This window comes from Amaranthus tricolor, chromosome 2 (genome assembly GCF_026212465.1).
Source record: "Amaranthus tricolor cultivar Red isolate AtriRed21 chromosome 2, ASM2621246v1, whole genome shotgun sequence".
Lineage (NCBI taxonomy): Eukaryota > Viridiplantae > Streptophyta > Magnoliopsida > Caryophyllales > Amaranthaceae > Amaranthus > Amaranthus tricolor.
This window is the reverse complement of record NC_080048.1, coordinates 5,668,681-5,687,405: the sequence shown is the minus strand read 5'-3', so window position 1 is coordinate 5,687,405 and position 18,725 is coordinate 5,668,681. Positions and strand designations below refer to the sequence as shown.

General features: G+C 32.6%; 2 protein-coding genes across 5 annotated transcripts; one reads left to right on the top strand and one right to left on the bottom strand.

The window, feature by feature from the left end:
- Positions 1–1,595: 1,595 nt before the first annotated feature.
- On the bottom strand, positions 1,596–9,815 carry LOC130802247 (uncharacterized). 4 transcript variants are annotated; one of them, XM_057666185.1, is made up of 9 exons: positions 9,270–9,801; positions 8,907–9,038; positions 7,612–7,735; positions 5,381–5,823; positions 5,203–5,279; positions 4,848–4,983; positions 4,322–4,525; positions 3,373–3,463; positions 1,596–2,216 (listed from the first exon to the last, which is right to left on the bottom strand). In XM_057666185.1, exons 1-8 carry the CDS (start codon positions 9,783–9,785, stop codon positions 3,404–3,406), a joined length of 1,692 nt encoding a protein of 563 aa, XP_057522168.1. In that variant the 5' UTR covers positions 9,786–9,801; the 3' UTR covers positions 1,596–2,216; positions 3,373–3,403. The 4 variants fall into 4 exon arrangements, with proteins under 4 accessions (XP_057522168.1, XP_057522177.1, XP_057522184.1 ...); XM_057666194.1 differs by lacking the exon at positions 1,596–2,216 and having other exon boundaries at positions 3,022–3,463; positions 9,270–9,815; XM_057666201.1 differs by lacking the exons at positions 1,596–2,216; positions 3,373–3,463 and having other exon boundaries at positions 4,327–4,535; positions 9,270–9,803.
- Positions 9,816–13,238: 3,423 nt separating this feature from the next.
- Positions 13,239–17,306, top strand: LOC130802239 (histone-lysine N-methyltransferase ATXR6-like). Its single transcript, XM_057666173.1, has 6 exons — positions 13,239–13,607; positions 14,797–14,877; positions 14,975–15,201; positions 16,257–16,357; positions 16,490–16,702; positions 17,054–17,306. Exons 1-6 carry the CDS (start codon positions 13,337–13,339, stop codon positions 17,211–17,213), a joined length of 1,053 nt encoding a protein of 350 aa, XP_057522156.1. The 5' UTR covers positions 13,239–13,336; the 3' UTR covers positions 17,214–17,306.
- Positions 17,307–18,725: the final 1,419 nt, after the last annotated feature.

The following is an 18,725-nucleotide window of genomic DNA, read 5'->3' as shown; positions in this document are numbered from 1 at the left end:
TGCAAATAAAGGCTAATCTATTAAGGTATGGTAGGACACGAAATTCACTGTTATTTGAACTTTTTATATATTAAAGTGATTTAAAAGTTATATGTATCTTGGTTTTTTTGTAAATTTTAATTATTAGACCAACTTTTAATTTGATGATATTAAATAAACAGTTTATATTATCATAATATGTATTAGATTAGCTATTTAATCTATGTATAAGTTGTGTTTTTAGGTGAGTTTGACTCATATAATAATTTGTCATTTAACTATATTTTAGTTATTATAAATTGTTTTATAAGACGTTTTTATTGTAATATGTGCTTCATATATAGATTAAATAGGTTAACTCACAAATTATTGTATGACTTCTGTGAGTTCATGGTGCAATAAAATATTTAACGTAGATTCAAAATAAATAAAAATAATTAAAATAGAAGAGACTAGTAATATTCAAAGTAGATGCTTCAATCGTTTGAAAGGTTCGTTGTTTTAGGAAGAAAAAAAAAAGAAAATGAGATATTCAAATGTGGCATAAAATGGGCAAGTTAGGCAAAGTGGTCGTCGCCGTGTGGGGTAGAGTGGTCTTCAGTCGTAGTTTATACTTCATAGATGTCTCTCTTTGACGCCCAAAGCCTCAAAATTATTTCGTCCGTCTTATTTAATTTATATTATTTTTCATTTTGATCTGTTCCATTTAATTTGTATTATTTTTATTTTTAGATTATGACCCACCATTTCTTTTTAATCTTATTTATATATTTTAACTCTCTTTTAATTTCATCCACACAATTTATTATCTCTCTTCATTTATTATCATTATCCACCTTTTTCTTAAAAAACAATAATTTTATATTTAATGCAAATTATTTAGGATAGAGAGAGTATACTCTAATTAGTTTTGTTTTTTTTTAATCTCATTTGAAAATTCTATTAAATTTGATCCGATCAAAACTTATTTGATATATATCAAGTTCTTATCAAATTTAATGATATTTTAATTTTTTACATTAAAATTTCAAGTTGAGACTATTATTTTTGATCAATTTTGAAATTTGAATTATATTTTTATAATTAAGAATTGTAAGATTTTTTTGCAAAACTATGAAACTAAATGGATTTTTTTTTGTTTTTTATAATTCGAGAATTTAGATGAGCTTGCGTGTACCAACTATTCTCATGATCTAAAGTTAAGAACCAGGAAAACCCGCATTGACCCTAAGAAGTTATCACCAATTAATATTTATTAAAGTATTTTATCTGGCCTGATTCAATTTGATCTGAATATTTCTGATCTGGTCTGATCTGATTTAATTACATTATTATTATTATTATTATTATTATTATTATTATTATTCAATTAAAAAACTAATTAATTATATATTATTATATTTTAATTAATTAATTATATTATTATTATTATTATTAGAATTATAATTTATTTGTTCATTTTTTATTATTATTTAATTAATAAAGTTATTAATTAATTAATATTAATATTTTTTAATTAATATTATTATTATTAGAATTATTATTTATGTATATATAACTATTTTATTAGTTAAGTAATTAAGTAATTAATTAATATTTTAATTGATTAAATTAAATTAATTAATAATTTTACTATTATTATTATTATTATTATTATTATTATTATTATTATTATTATTATTATAACAATTACAATAACAATAATAATAGGGGGGACCACACTGTACATTTACTCCAGCGAAATAGGCGTGAAGTTTTGGCACAATTTGGTTCGAGACATGCTTGTAAATATCTGTTGCAAAGCAGGGATTTCGGTACGTAAGGAGGCACCATTGGGGTTCTATTCAGAGACAGGGAAATATCTTAGACCTGCGAATATCCTTCTCTTCAATTGGTTACATGGAAAAGAAGCATAAGTGGATGTAACCGGAGGCACGCCCTTTGCTGGCAAGAGTCACCTCATAGGCACCTGATGCATCTTTAGCCAATGTTGCAGAAAGAAAGAGGAAGAAATACGCTGCAAAGTGTGAGGAGAATGATTACAAATTCATACCGTTCGCTTTTTCCATCTTTGTAGCGTTGGGTGAAGATGCTCTTGACCTGTTAGCAAGGATTGACTCTTTTTCTGTAAGTAACTCAGGCAGCACCAAGTCTAAGGCATACATTTTTCATAGGCTAGCTTTTTGTATTCAAAAGGGTGTGGTGCTCAGCTTGTTGCTCGACTCCTCACCAATTTCCTGTAAAGTCTCTTCTTATGAAATAGAATATGGTTTCTATAAAAAAAATTAATAATAATAATACTAATAATAATAATAGTAGTAATAATAATAACAATAATAACAATAATAATAATAATAATAGTCTTTCAAAAAAAATAAGTAATAATAAGAAATCATGATCTGATCTGATCTGATCTGGTCTGGTCTGATCTGATCCGGTTCGATCTGGTTTGATTCGATCTGATTTCAATAAGAATAAGTAATAAGTTCAAAAAATAAGTTGAAGAGAACATGTAAGGCCACGAAATGTCTAAGAATAACTTTTTCATTGGCTTTTGATTTTTTACCCAATCAATCTCTAATAAACACATCGACTAACAATTAACTTTTACTACTCCAAGGTCTCCATAACAAGTAACAAATCGGTCAGCACTTTCAACTGGTAAGTTAGCCAACAACTTCAGCAAACAACTCTTTGCCAAACAATCAAGAGAAAGATTTCAACCACTAGATCAACTCATAATTTTCAACAAGTTTAAGAGGATGTTTGGTAAATTAGCTTATTAAGCAATTTTAGCTTATTTTGATATAAATAAAGAGTTGAGTGGTCAAACCAGCTAATGCTAGTGTTTGGTGAATAAGTTGGTTGAAACAGTCTACTTATACGAATAAGCTGTTTTTAAACAAGCTGTTTTTAAACAAGCTGCTTATAGCAGCAGGTTTAAAATCAGCTGGTCAAACCAGCTAATAAAATCAACTGATCAAATCAGCCACTATAATCAGCTATCAGGTACCAGCTATCAGCCATTTGTCCATGCGATTCGCTTAAATTAAAATTATTGCAAAGAAAATGAATCTGAAAACAGTAAAGGACACGGTATTTTCCAACAACTTTATGAGAAATTGAAATAAAAGGTAACACAGACACTTGATCAACTAAGAAGCCATTAAACTTTAGTAAAAGGGCAGAATTTCTTTTGTATTTTTTAGCACAGAAAAACAAGGTATTTCCATTTTCAAAGACGAAGGCACAGCCCGTGCAGTAGATGTTCGACTGGGATATTCTAGCTTCCGAAAGATCAATTTGGTGTACATTCGACATTTGATTTTTGTAAACTGGTGCACAAACAACCAACAGAACCGACAGTGCCAAGAATATAGCGAGTTATGATACCAGATATGCAGTTCCGGCTTTGCCAAACATGTTATTCACTCAAGTTGCAGATGTCGATGAATTTCTGAACTGCGTTGTGATATTGCGTTCCCTGTGAAAATACTTCGAGTGTCAATGAATGCCGGTGATGGATTCCGTGTTGCATAGTTCAGGATTAGGGAATGGAATGTTGTTCTTAATAAATGCTGATAATCAAGCCAAGCAATGATTTGTGTGACTAACAATCAAGTCGACCGGGCAAGACTCAATTTACAATCTCACTACATACCATTCCATTCTTAGTTCTTAAGTATGGTGTCTCCCTCCTAGCTTAAGTCAAAATAACTTGTGTGACTTAGATTTACTCCAAAAAGGTGGGATGACTTTCCATGCAATAATTTCAACTATACTTATCTAGAAGATGCCAACAAATGCATTACCGGGAAAAATCCTCTCTATAGAGTAAGTTTAAGGAAAAATTGTCCTGAATAATCCCACCTATTTCCCATCTGCTTTGAATAATCTCTACTATTGATTATTTATAAATAATCTAACCTTTGTATATTTTTTGCTGACAGCACCCCTTGCCACATTTTAACTGGCTACTGTATGTACCTACTAGTCGCTACACTCACTTTTTTTCCTCTTTATGCTTTTTCGTTGGTCTATCCTTACTCCTGTTTGGTGGTGGGTACCTACAGTATCCGGTTAAAATGTAGCAAGGAATGCTATCAACAAAAAAATATACAAAGTTTGGATTATTAAAAATTAATCATTAGCATGGATTATTCACAGCAGATGGTAATAAGCGAGATTATTCATGACAAGTTTTTTAAAGTTTTATACATGGGCAGAATGCTTATTCTAAGAGGTAAATGAATGGGTCTCAACTTAGAACAAGGTATCATGTCATTATTTCCTCTCAAGAACATAACCTAATTTATGAGGGTTCGTGACAAAGTTTACATACCTCCCAATATAGTTGATTGCAGTCCATGCATTTCCAGAACTCTAAATTCTTGTTGAACAGACAACTAGGAATCTTCTGAAAACCTTTGGCAGCTTCAATGGCCTCTTGTGTTGTCAGTGGTTTTTGAATAAACCTACCATTGCATTTCGTGCACCTTGACATTAGTCGGTCCTCGGAAATTTTTAGCTGAAATGTCTGAATAACCTGTAAACACCTAAACACTGAGCATGTTGAAATTTAATATCATTACGTATTTATATGGACGGTCAGCACTTCTATGATGTTAACATATTTTGTCAGTGAGGTTACATTCTGGCTATAGTCGGTAGGCGTAACGCAACCATTTTCTAATCCTCGGTAGAAACAAAAGGCAAATTTGCATGTCGCGTGTAAAAATGTTGTCAACATTGTATAATTAGAATAAAAACGCGTTCAATTATTTTGCATAAGAACGAATATTCTTCAGAAAAACATTAAATTTGAGTTTACATATCAATATGAATTCCATTGCTCAGTCATGTCTTACCTCAAGTAGCTGTTCATTCTTGAGAAGGCTTTTCACTCTGTATATTTGATTATTTAACAAATACTCATGCCTCAACAATTTGGCATCCCGAGTCAAGATCACCCTTTTCTCTTTCCTAGCATGTTCAATTAGTTCCCTGAAAAAACAGAATAAATTATAATAGTGCAAAAATACGATTTCGGTAACGGTCGCGAAAAGGATTTCGCGGCACAGTCAATGCCGCCTATATTTCAGAAAATTTTTGAGATAAGGTCGCGATACAGTGACGCGGCCTTGTTTATGCACTAAGATTTCAGGGTTTTTCATATGGAACATAAAAAACAGCTACAGCACTAACAAACTTTTGAATCTTTACCTGCTTTCGGGCTTCTTTGAGTAGGGAGTTGCAGCATCAATTCCGACACAGCGTAAATGTTTCGCTAATCCTTCAATCTGAAGAAAACTTCAATTACCCGCAAATCGGAATGGAATAAAAAACGTAAATTGGGCCCTTTATGATAGATACATGACAATTGTCGATAAAATCAACTTACCATCACATCACAGAGAAACTTTGGGCATCCATCGCCTCCATTTAAAAAATCCCAAGGTGGAGAACCCTGCCAATTATCAACACAATTTTCACCTTTAACTAGATTCAAACTCGGTTTTAGCTGTTTTTTCCCTTTCTTTTTAGAGATTCTGGGTTTTCTGTCTGACTCCTCCAGTAAAATTTTACTGCCATAGTAGGAAATAACTTTTGAAAGGGACTCCTTCAAAGGTAAGGTCCCTCTGCAAATTGAGTCGGAATTAAGCATGTCCGCAGGAAACTCGTTTTCCGACAATTCATGAGCTGTTGTAGCTCTGACAATATTTGAAGCCTCACTGACTTTAAAGCTTACTATTCTTTTACAAGCAGTAGGCCTCTTAAGAACTTCATTCAATCCCAGGCTTAAATTAGGAAAACCAAGCTTATCAACATCACTTACAGACGCCCCTGCAGAACCAAACGGAAGGATAAGGAAATGCCATCTAATGCCCCTTCTAAGATTAAATTTTAATGTCGCCTTAATCGTACCAAACATTATATACACAAACGTTGTATGATCTTCATTTGGATTAACAACAAAAGGTTGAAACATTTCCTTTTGCATAATAATCTTGCCATCCTTTGTAAATCCAATAATATCTATAAAATAATCCTTAAAACCATCAACATCGAACTTAAACATGATTGTCCATAATCCCGAGTTTTCCTTGTACTCAATCCTCCAAATCTCTATAAACATTTTATCTAATTGATGACTATAAACGTAACCCCATCCACAAAGTGATCCTCCAATATTGCATAATGTCATCCCACGTCCGTAAGGCTCGAAATTAGTGTTGCAAAATGGAAGTTGATGAAAAGTATGATCTTTGATATTAAATCCAATAACGTTATTATTATAATTATCTCCAATTTTCCAATATAACATTTCATCAACTTTTACCCCTTTCATCCAGTGTGTATAACTATATCCATAATTTTAAATTAAACCAATATCAAATGGTAAATTTTGTTGGGGAATTTCAGTCCATAATTATGTTATAGTCCATAAATTATGGCTTTGTCTACTCTTTAAAAACTAATTTATGGACTGAAATTTCCCTACAAAATTTACCATTTGATATTGGTTTAATTTCAAATTATGGATATAGGTATACAAATTGGATGAAAGGGGTAAAAGTTGATGTAATGTTATATTGGAAAATTGGAGATAATTATAACAATAACTTATTGGATTTAATATCAAAGATCATACTTTTCATCAACTTCCATTTTGCAACACTAAATTCGAGCCTTACGGACGTGGGATGACATTATGCAATATTGGAGGATCACTTTGTGGATGGGGTTACGTTTATAATCATCAATTAGACACAATGTTTATAGAGATTTGGAGGATTGAGTACAAGGAAAACTCGGGACAATCATGTTTAAGTTCGATGTTAATGGTTTTAAGGATTATTTTATAGATATTATTAGATTTACAAAAGATGGCAAGATTATTATGCAAAATGAAATGTTTCAACTTTTTGTTGTTAATCCAAATGAAGATCATACAACGGTTGTGTCTATAATGTATGGTACGATTAAGGCGACATTAAAATTTAATGCTAGTCTTGTTTCCCCATAATACCATTTTACGATACAAAATTATCAACTAGGTAGCAAATTATAAATAATAGAATCAAGAATTCCTACAAAATTATCAACTATGTAGCAAATTAAAAATAATAGAATTCCCATCTAAAATGGACTAGCAGCAGCCAAATTTCACTGTGTGAACATCAGAAATTCATCATCATAATCATCATCATCGTCATTACCCAGTATATCCCGCCCATAGAAAAACTATGAGCAGGGTCTGGGGAGGGAACGAAGGCGGCAACTCATACCTATAAAGGAGAGCGCCAAAGAGTCACTCAACTCGAAAAAGATCAAGAGAAGTTCCTGCAACGATAGAGATTGATATTGTCTAATAGAGATAACCAAGCCGTGGAGCCATTGCACCAATCTAGTCAACACAGACCCAAGATGCTATTGGATGTGCACACCTCTCATTCACCAAGAAATGACGTAGAATCTAAGCACTTCACATGTGAAACAACACTGAGGCATCTTACAAGCTCGTTCTTAAATTGGAAGGATAATACTAATACTAGTATAAGTAAAAACACTGCACGGTAAAGATTCACTTTAAGAAAGGTCAAGAAGAATCAAGTACCAGAATTGACGAACCTTCTTTCTCAACCTTGAGTTGGAAGGTAGCAAAAATATCAAGCAGACAGTGAGCATCAATAGCTGCATATGTTTTTTGCTCCTCTGTTAAAGGCCGTTGAGACCAATCACTGCATTGAAGTTCCTGATCAAGCTCCAACTTAGAATTTTGAATATTTAAGAGACAAACTCCATTCATATGAAAAACAGCTGAATTGTTAATATATTAGAATATTATATTTTGTAACAGAAAACAATAAAACCCAGAAGACATTTTCCACAAAATAATCTCAATACCATATATATTTAACTAATAAGAACCACACATAAAAACAAAGCAAAGCCTAAAAAGACATTAGTCAGCCAAGTCATATAGCTAACAAATCTGTGTTACTCTGCTCATCCTACATGTCCCGCGTCACAGGATTGGATCCCCCAACAAGAAATAGGGCCAATCTAAAATAGCTTAAGGATTACGAAACATAGGAATTTACTTTGTTGTTATATGTCAAATGTTCGGGACCCTACATTGCATCATAGCAATGAACCAATTTCTCCAGCATAATGTGCAATAATCAGACAATTAGGCGCCTATCTTACATTTACAAAGTCAATTCCTATAATCATCCATATATAGTTTCTTCCTCACTACATTCTTATTATTGTATTAGTATGTTCTTAAAAATCTCATATCTGCATGTTATCTCCACTCTAATTATCTGAGTCAACCGGCCTACATTTTTCTTCCAAGCTCCTCTAAGTTTCGACATTCTACTATTCTAACTCGTGCATTTTTTGTTTTCTTCACACACGACACCAACACAAAAGATTTTCTCTCATTACGCCTTCACTATTTGTGATTTCAAATTCTTCCTTATTTCTTCATTTCAACGTTTATCCTTCAAAATGTGTCCACTAATTTATCTTTAACATACACATCTTAGCTACCTCAATCTTAAAAAATGAACAATTCTGAAAGTTGACTCATAATCGTGTCATCCACAATAAATCCTAAACTTTATATCTTGATCAATGTCTTCATCTATGTGATTCATGATGTGCATTTTTCACAGATATCCAAAGCCACTCAATACTACCCCTATAATAGTAACCAGTAATAATGAAACTTTATCCAAAAAAAAAAGCACATAATTAGGATACCAAAGCATAACCCATCAACATTGACGAGGGAGTGCACTAACAAGATTACACAAAAGATCATCAACATCATTTACTAGCGCCTGATGCCTATCAAGAAAGCCATAAAGGAACATGTCCAAATCAAAAGGGATCATCATGAAAATCAAACAACTTACCTTAGAAATGGAAATTCCTAATAATTCTTCACAAATGGCTGCCAGACTCTTGCTATTCTTAGCAGACTTCCTTCCAGATTGCCTTTGTTGCAAGTGATGATAAATGCTTGATATGTCTATAAATGGTTCAACCTATATAAAATCAAAAACTTGTAAGCATAATAGTGATTAACCCAGCAACAATTTATACCCTTATCCGACAAAATTACTAAACGCGGGTAATTGAAATGAAAATAATTATAGATATTAAGTTAAACAATTGAAATTATTGCAATTTTTAACCAATAATCAATAAAAAATCAGCAACTTAATATCGATAAACTATAAGAAAAATCCAATAAATTTTATCTTTGGAAATCTTACCCTATCAAAACCAGGCTGACAACCATGAGAGCAAAATGTAGAGGATAAATAAACGAAATCCTGCTTAAAACGAAAACCCAATTTCAATATTCTTTGATTGTCAAACATCTCCTTAAATTGCCCATAAATTGAAGAAAGAGGGATTGCTTGCAAGTCAACAAGAAAAACGACAGAGTCATCTTGTTTCAACTGAGTTGAACCGGCCGAATTATAAGGAAACTCGTCAAGGCGGCAAGCAATTTGAACGAGAGAGACGGTTGGGAAACTGCGCTCGTTATTGGAGTTTGTTAATGATTGTTGGGTTTGGGTTCGGATATGAGCAGGCTTCCATTCTGCGTCAAGGGCGATAATGGAGGAATGAGTTAATGCCCAACTCAGGAGGGCAAACTCGGGCGAGTCAGTGGTGGAAACCCAGTGAATCGCTAATGGCTTCGGGTACGAGTTATCCATTATTGGGTCACAAGAATAATAGTTCATCAGGACTCGGGAGGGATGGGAAGTTTTGTACCGACTCATAATCTTTCAACCATGGTTCGATTTTGTCGGTGCAGTGTTCAAAACTAATTTGATGATCCCATATTTTACTCACGTTGAATCGAATTCGACATGATTTAATTTCTTGATGAATTTAAAATACATAAAAATTAATATAGACACAATACTTAATTTTGAACCAATTCAAAAGATTTGACCTTAAATTAATCCGATGACTAAAAATAGATATTAGGTAAACCACACAACAAATTATAATAGGTCTATTTAGTAAATAATTATTCATTGAAAATTAAAATTGTTAGCTAAAAATATTAGTTGGTAAGTAAGTTTATTGCCAAAGACCCTCAACATCCTATATCCTACTTAGTATTTACTCACTTTGTGCTCATTAATTTTATCTATAAACTATTTTTGTCATGGTGGTTGTTAAGCTAGTTAGATAATATAATTGTTAAAATATTAAAAAAATAAAATTTAGTTAATAAGTAGTTGTTTATTACAAAAAAGTGAGACAATAAACCAAAAGCAAATAGAAAAGACTAACTATAGTACTCTCTTTGTCTCAAATAATTAGTCTCGTTTTTCTTCTTAATCCCTCCCATTGAATTACATCACTCACTGAGGTTTATCCTTACATTTGCTACACACACTCAAAATAAGCGTAACATCTAGTCGAGTACAAATTATTGCATATATGATCGACCCTATTGTCGTGGTATAAAGTATATTACTCATTCGCTCAACTTCTTTAACGTTGATAGGATACTAAGTCTTGCTTAGTGAGAATTCATGTTGCATGAGAACAAACTCTCTTTTAGAGTTTTCCATGTTAAACTTAGCAGGAATCTTATTCAATTTGAGCTTCTTGATTGGGTTCAATCTTTTTTTTGAATTTATCTCTATAGATATTGATCCTAAGCATGTATTCGACATCTTCAAAGTTTTTTCATAGATAAACAAGTTTTAAGTCAATCCTTGAATTGCTTGAGCATGAGCACGAGAATACTATTTCATTTGAGTCATATGACATTTACATATAATACAAGGAAGGTGATATTACTCCCAAACCACTTTTTGTAAACACAATATTCATCTTTATTTTAAAGAAAACCAATTTGTTTGATAATCTCATCAAATTTGAGGTTCCAACTCCTTTAAACTTTGCCTTAGACTGTAAATGGTCTTTTAAGCTTACACACTTTACTTGGATTATTTGGATTCACAAAGCCTTTAGGTTGTTTCATATAAACATTCTATTTCAAGAAATCAGTTTTAACATCTATTGAAGCAATCAATCCACCAAGATTCAAGATCAACAAACAACAATTGTTTTATCTTCTTTATAAACCCTCAATCTTTTCTCCCTTTACTGGCCCATATATGTAGAAAATTCAAAGAGAACCCTAATGAAAACCCATTTCAACAGTAAAGCCTTAATATTAAATAATAACGTTAACATAGTCTTTTATTTTAAGAAAAATTCCACATAGTAGCATCGAACTTTTATGAAATGTCAGTAGTAACACTTTTATAAGATTGTTCCACATGATAGCATCCAGTTAATATCTTATCTAACTGTCGTAGCATTTCCGTTAAATTCTTATCAATTTCCGTTTTATTCAACATTTTAACGTTTCTACCTTTATTAAGTGTTGGTTCTTGTCTTTATAATTTGCCCTAAACATTTGAGAGCGTCGATGAATTAAACGATGAATTAAACATTAAAATGGTAAATTAAACATTTGAGAGCAAAAAAATAGTTTAAGGCAAATTATAAAGACAACAACCAACACTTAATAAGGGTAGAAACGTTAAAATGGTGAATTAAACGGAAATTAACAAAAATTTAACGGAAAATGCTACGGCAGTTAGATAAGGCATAAACTGAATGCTACCATGTGGAAAAATCTTACAAAATTGCTATTTCTAGCGTCTCATGAAAATTCGATGCTACTATATGGAATTTTTCTTATTTTAAATATATTTCTCTTGTCAATAATATATGATCCTCTATGTATTTGTGTAGCCTTTTAGGATCATACACTTAACTCTATTTGTTTTATTCTTATTATCCTATAAGCGTACGTTATTCTTTAGAAAGCAATATCCATATGTTAAATGTATAATTTATATATCCATTTACAAATCATAGTCCTATACATATTTTCTATGTTTTTAATATGTATTGTCAAATTGATCTCAGACATAATCCTTCACGCAAGACCTAACCTCTCTAATATTGTCCAAGTACTCAATCAGTATATGCAAAACCAAACAAAATTACATTTTCAAGCTCTCGCCTAGTCGCCCACACCCTCATCCTCGTTGTTGTTATACATCGGGTCAATGCATTCTCCTTTAAAGCTAGTGTGACTACAAATAGTCATCTAAAGGCTTATTTTAACTTAGATAATAAATTTTAAGTTAGTCCTTTTTAATGGTGAAACCAATATGTAGTCAATGACGTCAATTGACATTAAATGACTCTGGTGGATGAGTTGGTAGGGTAGAGGACATTCATCGGAACACTAATGAAAAATAATCCAACAAGTCTATGTGCAAAACCTTCAGGGTTTAGGAACCACCATCCCTAGCATGCTTTGGCTCGGAAATATGTGCAAAACCTGCAAAGACATGGGCAAACACATGCTACTTTCGAAGAGGGTGTAAATCCAACAAAAAGACATATATGAATGAGATTCGAGTGCAAACAAACCATAATAAGCTACAAGGCAAGAGCAAAGTAAGGGTTTATCTATAAATACTTTATTTAATTTTTAGCTTTAATTTAAAAATAATCAAATTTCAAATAAGGTAAATATTGTCATGTAATTAACTATTCACCACTAAAATAATTTCATTTGTCAAGTCTCCATAAAGATGACATTTCTCATTTTCCAGCATTTTTATTAATATGTATGATATGATGTATGATAGGGTCTGTTTATTTTAATTTTCCAAACATATGTTAAAGATCAAAATCGATCGTCTATGAAGAAAACCCATTACTTTGAATTTGACTAAGGCCCTTAAAATACCATAAACGACATTGTTTTTAGTTAAGATTCAGACTTCAAGTCTATGCTAATCGTTCTCTTTCCTTCACCCTACTCCCTAGTTCAATACTTCTTCCGTTCCAAATTAGTCGCAACATTAGCTATATTTGCACTATTTACTCATCAATGTCATCATATCCCTAATTTGTAATTAATTTTTAATCTATAAGTTAAAACATAGTCACGTAGGATTTTGTTTGATTTGTCTCAAAGTAAAAAATATTAATATCAAAATTTTATAATTATTTATTATATATAATTAGAGATAAAAATTGAATTAGTATATTAAATTATGTGAAAAAGTAAACGTTGCACGTAGAGAAAGTAAAAACGAAGCGAATAGTGCCGCCAGGCGCCAAAATTTGTCCTATACAAAGTACAAACCGCGAAACAAAATATACTCCCGCCAAACATTTCTCCATAAAGCCCAGAACAGTAACAAATCACCACCGAACTCTACAACACCATAGCCAACATTTACATCATCTATCTACTTCCTTTCATTCCTCAATTTCCATGGCTTCACCAGCTCAACGACGTCGTACTCGAGCTATAAAACCCATTTGTCGGCCCCCATTACCGTCTCCAGATTCAGATGAAGAATCAAATTTTGATTACGAAGAAGTACACTGCGAGGAATGTGGATCTGGGGATAATGCTTCTGATTTGTTGCTTTGCGATGGTTGTGATCATGGTTATCATTTGTATTGCCTTAAACCTATTCTCGTTTCCGTTCCTAAAGGTTCCTGGTTTTGCCCAGTTTGTTCTGGTGCCAAAAAGCTCAAAAGTATGTTTCTGAGTTATTTTAAATTCTCATTCATTTCATTTGAAATTAGTTTGTTTATAATGGGAATACTTTTTCACTAGGTACATTTGTTTGTTAATTTGGGGTATTGTAATATTTCTTTTTCCATCTAATGATTAGAGTCTTATTGGGTCTATGTGCTTAATAAGTTTTAATCATTTATTGAAATTGCTTAAAATTAGGTTGAATCGAAGTTAGGGTTTCAGACGATAATCAATTTGAGAATCCCTCTAAATTGGGAAGTCAAAATGGGGGAAATGGCTGATTGCTTCAAAATTGTTGATGGAATTTAATGAAGGATAATATTCTGTAACTTCTGGTGTAGTAGTTGACTGGTGGTTCTCATCTGGGCGTGGTCTGGCGTCAGATGTACACAACTTTACGTTTATTAGTTATCACAAGCGATTCTTATGATTGAACATTGGTAGCAAACATTAACTTCATACAAATAATAAATGTACATGATTTAATGGGTCATTATAATACTTTGTGATAGGTACAATTTTAATATTTTGCATGTTAATTTTACCTATGGTTTTGCTGTTGGATTTAGATCATAGTAACCCAAGTGATATGAAATGGGGGATAAGGATCTAGCTGGAATGCTTGATAAGAGCTTAGACAAGAAATGTATAAAGGAAAGGATAGGATAGAGTAGAATAGATTGGAAAACAAATAACTATGCACTCGTTGGACACACCTAGAAGATTATGAGATCTCTAAGCATCTTTGGAAGACACACTTCAACAAAGCAACACTTCAACAAATAACTTATGGAATCTCTTCTAAGAACATTATTTTTAACTTCTGCCTTGGACAAATTTTAAGACTTTGATCATAGAAATCAAATGGAACAACACATCACTAGTGACTAGACCCTTCTTGCTTCGATTTTCAACAATTATCTAGGACTCCTTGGCAACTTGGATTGTAAGTTGTTGATTTCACATCATTAAGGGTATTGTTAATATTTGCTTGGAAATGTTAAAAGTTAAATACTTTGCTGGCTAGATCTGTTCCACGATTATGCTATTGAATTTAGATCATAGAATATTTCTTATTTTTACATGTTTGATTGTTCTTGTGGTTATTGATGCTCCTATTAGATGATCTCTTCCACTTTTAGACGTTTGGGGTTCATCTTTCTTATATTGTTCCATAATATCTGCAGAATTCCCACTAGTTCAGACTAAAATTGTTGATTTCTTCAGAATCCAAAAGCCACCTGAAGAAGTTGGAAAGCAAATGGCAGGTGAGTTGACTAAATTCTATCATATAAAATTCATTATTCTTCTAAAACCTGTTTTTGATTCCGAAAATATTGATTGGAATTTATAATTGATTGGTAGATACTCATAAGAGAAAGAGACGATCAAGCTTTGTGGTTTCAAAAAAGAGTAGAAAATTGTTGCCCTTCAATCCAACTAAGGATCCTGAAAGGAGATTAGAGCAGATGGCATCTTTAGCCACCGCATTGATAGCAACTGGGACGGAGTTCAGTAACGAGCTCACTTATGTTCCTGGCATGGCTCCTAGATCAGCAAACGCTGCTGCCCTTGAGAATGGGGGAATGCAGGTAATGCCACCTCTTTGGCTGCTACAAACTTCATGCTCCTCATTTTGAAGGTTACAGTAAATGTTATCTTTGACATGTGCTTTAGTTAGTGTAGGGTTGAATTTGTATTGGTGCTGCTAAATGCTGAAGGCGTCTTGCTAGCAGTATGTCAAACTGGTATTATTTAGTGTCCTAGTGTTACGTACGTAACACAAAATTACAAAGACTTTCTGGTTGAGTAACGGTAAAAGTTCCCTAACTTGAGTTAAATCCAATGATGCATCAGGTTTAGTTGCTTAAGAATTGCGCATCTTATAGTTGATTACTTGATTAAGAAGTTAGTTATCCGAACACTTGGTTGATGATAAACTTGAATCCACTTTGGAGAGTAATGGGAAAATCAAGACAGCATAAAATGGTGCAAAACTACAAGAAGACCTGATATTCCTTGAGCTTCCTTGTCTATATACATCTTACTTTAGAGTGTTGCTAGTTTGACCAACCATAGTTTGAGCTGAAAAAACTTCCAAGTATGAATGTTAATTCTTCTACTAGAAAGATTTTTTTTTTTTTTTTTTTTTTTTTTTTTTTTTTTTTGTATTTGCTCAGCTTTCAACATATTATGAATGATATTCATGCGATCATGCTCACTTAATCAGTGTCTATCATCTTGGTTTATGAAAAGCTAACTTCTAATGCATGCATTTGATGTTTTGTGGTCAAGGAACCAACTCAATTAAAAGATTAAGTTGATGGTTAAGGTCTAAAGATATGTTATATACACCAACACGCCCCTCACACAACATCCATTGGGCTAGAAGTGTAGATGCAGCACATTCCCTTCTCATGCCTGGTGGGTAATATTCCATTTGAATTTGAGGGGTGGTTGAGATATGAACCCGTAAACTCTTGTTATGCTAACTTTTGATACTATGTCAACTTATCCAAAAGCTTAAGATGATGGTTGAGACCCAAAATATGTTATATACTAACAATTTGGGCATGCTTTTGGCCATTACATCCATTGTTGTGCAATGTGACTTAAGAGTCTTAACTGATTTCTTAAATTGTTGTAGGTCATGTCAAAGGAAGATGTTGAAACATTAACTTTGTGCAAGAAGAAGATGGAAAGAGGGGAATGGCCTCCCCTTCTAGTTGTCTTTGATCCTAAAGAAGGGTAAATAGACTCTTTATAAACTTTGATCATATATTTCTCTCCTTAAGATTAACATAAAAAAGGAGTAAAATAATTGTTCTGTTGTTAAAAAGCAGTATCAATTCATCTCACAGTTTGAAATCTATGTAACAGGTTCACAGTACAGGCAGATAGACATATCAGGGATTTGACAATCATCACAGAATATGTAGGAGACGTTGATTACCTCCACAACCGAGAAAACGATGATGGGGATAGCATGATGACATTGCTTTCAGCTTGTAAACCTTCACAAAGCCTTGTTGTATGTCCGGACAGACGCAGCAACATTGCTCGCTTTATCAATGGCATTAACAACTATACTCCGTAAGCTCTCTTCCCTTACTATATAAAGTAGCAATGTGTAGTGAACTTAAACGTATGATAGGTTTTGGGCATGTGCAACATAGCCGACCACACAGGCCCCCAAAAGTAAAGGCCAAAGGGCCTCAAATATTAATCAATACATAATATGCTCGAGTATTTGAACATAGAGCATGTTTGAGATAAACGGTAGGGGGGCTTAATATGCAAGTTACAGAGTCATAAAAGTATTTGTCAGTTTTTGCTCTGTTTCTGCTTAAATGTGTCATTACTTTACTGCCAAATAAATCCCTTCTATGAAGGATTTGGGTGGTTTTCAACACAGTTAATAGTGTGAGCTTGGTTATAATGCAGGGAAGGGAGGAAGAAGCAGAATCTGAAGTGTGTAAGATATGATGTAGGTGGAGAATGCAGAGTTTTGCTAATTGCAAATAGAGATATACGTAACGGAGAAAGACTGTATTATGATTATAACGGGCTTGAGAATGAATACCCAACCAAGCATTTTGTATAGCCTTTCCCTTTATAAGATGAACCTTTCTTCAATATGATGCGTAAATGTAAATTGAGTCGTCAAATCTATGTTATTCGAACTCTCATGTCGATATGCGACTTGGATGTGTTCAAGTGTCCGACCTAGATATTTAATGAAAATTTTAAATATTTCCAACAAAAAATCAAGTATAAGTGTTGTATTTATGTGCGAGTGTCAAAGGTACAACACTAGTACTTAAGATAAATTGAAAAGTTCGGTTAACCAAGCCTTGGAGAGCTGATTCATGGTAGTGCAAATGCAATATGTACTTTCGTACCTCTTTAATGAGAAATTTATACTACAAATTTAGTAACAATAATCAAACAGACTGTTAACAGAAAGTACAAATGATATTTAGTTTTTTTGTTTGGTTTGATGGAAATGCAAAGTTTAATATAGACTTAAAGCACACTAATTTATTGAGCACAACTCCTTACTCTGAACTCTACTTAAGTGCTAACTCACACCCCTTACACTCCACTTTCCTAATCCTGCTACTTACTTTTTACTCCTCTAATCCACTATCATATTGATATTGGTGCACACTATTTTAGCGTATATTAATTTCACACAAAAGTTCATCTAATCAGAAATTCTTAGTGATGGAAGATTAGAGAAATTTTGATTTTCTTGTGCTTTAATAAAATATATTTGCAAAAAGGATACTTTTTCACCTACTTCTTATTAATCTATTGTCTATCAAACAACAAAATATAAGCAAAATAGTTTTTCAAAAGTATCTCCACCAAAGCAAACACCCCCAAAGACTTTAAAAAGCTTAGAAAACTACTACAAACCAACTATTGGGCATCATAAATTCTCAAACGAAACGGTCTTATGGTGAGACTATTTTTATTGGACTGACTCATGTATATTTAGTCCATCAAGAGGTCACTTACAATTTAAGTGATCAATTGAAAAAAATTTAATTATATAGGTTCATCTTATGGTGAGACGGTATTATATTGATATGCACTACATACACATGAGTTACACACCAGAAAACCTGACAAAACTACGATTGGGCTGGATTAGATTTTGAGTCCACATACATGGGAGACATAAGGCCCATTATAGTCCCATATTGGTTGGGCTTCTCAATCTGAACCTAGTCATCATTTTTCTTACATAAATTATCATTTTCAAATTTTTGTACGAGACGGTCTCATTAAGAGACTTTCTCCATATATAAATTGAAATATCCTAATAAATACAATTTATCAGTATATGAGTTTCTTGTATTGAGGTCGTTTTACCGAGAGACGGCTCTCCCACAAGAATAACTAAATATTCGCTTTAAATATTAAAATAATACTTTTAATTTTTAATTTAAATTCTTATATGGATCTGTCTCATAATGAAATAGTCTCATACTTCCTCCGTTCTATATTACTTGCACCAAATCAACGTTTCTACTATTCATCATTCTATAGTAATTTACATATTTCAGCTATTATACGAGAGAAAACGTAGTCATCTAGGACCTTGTTT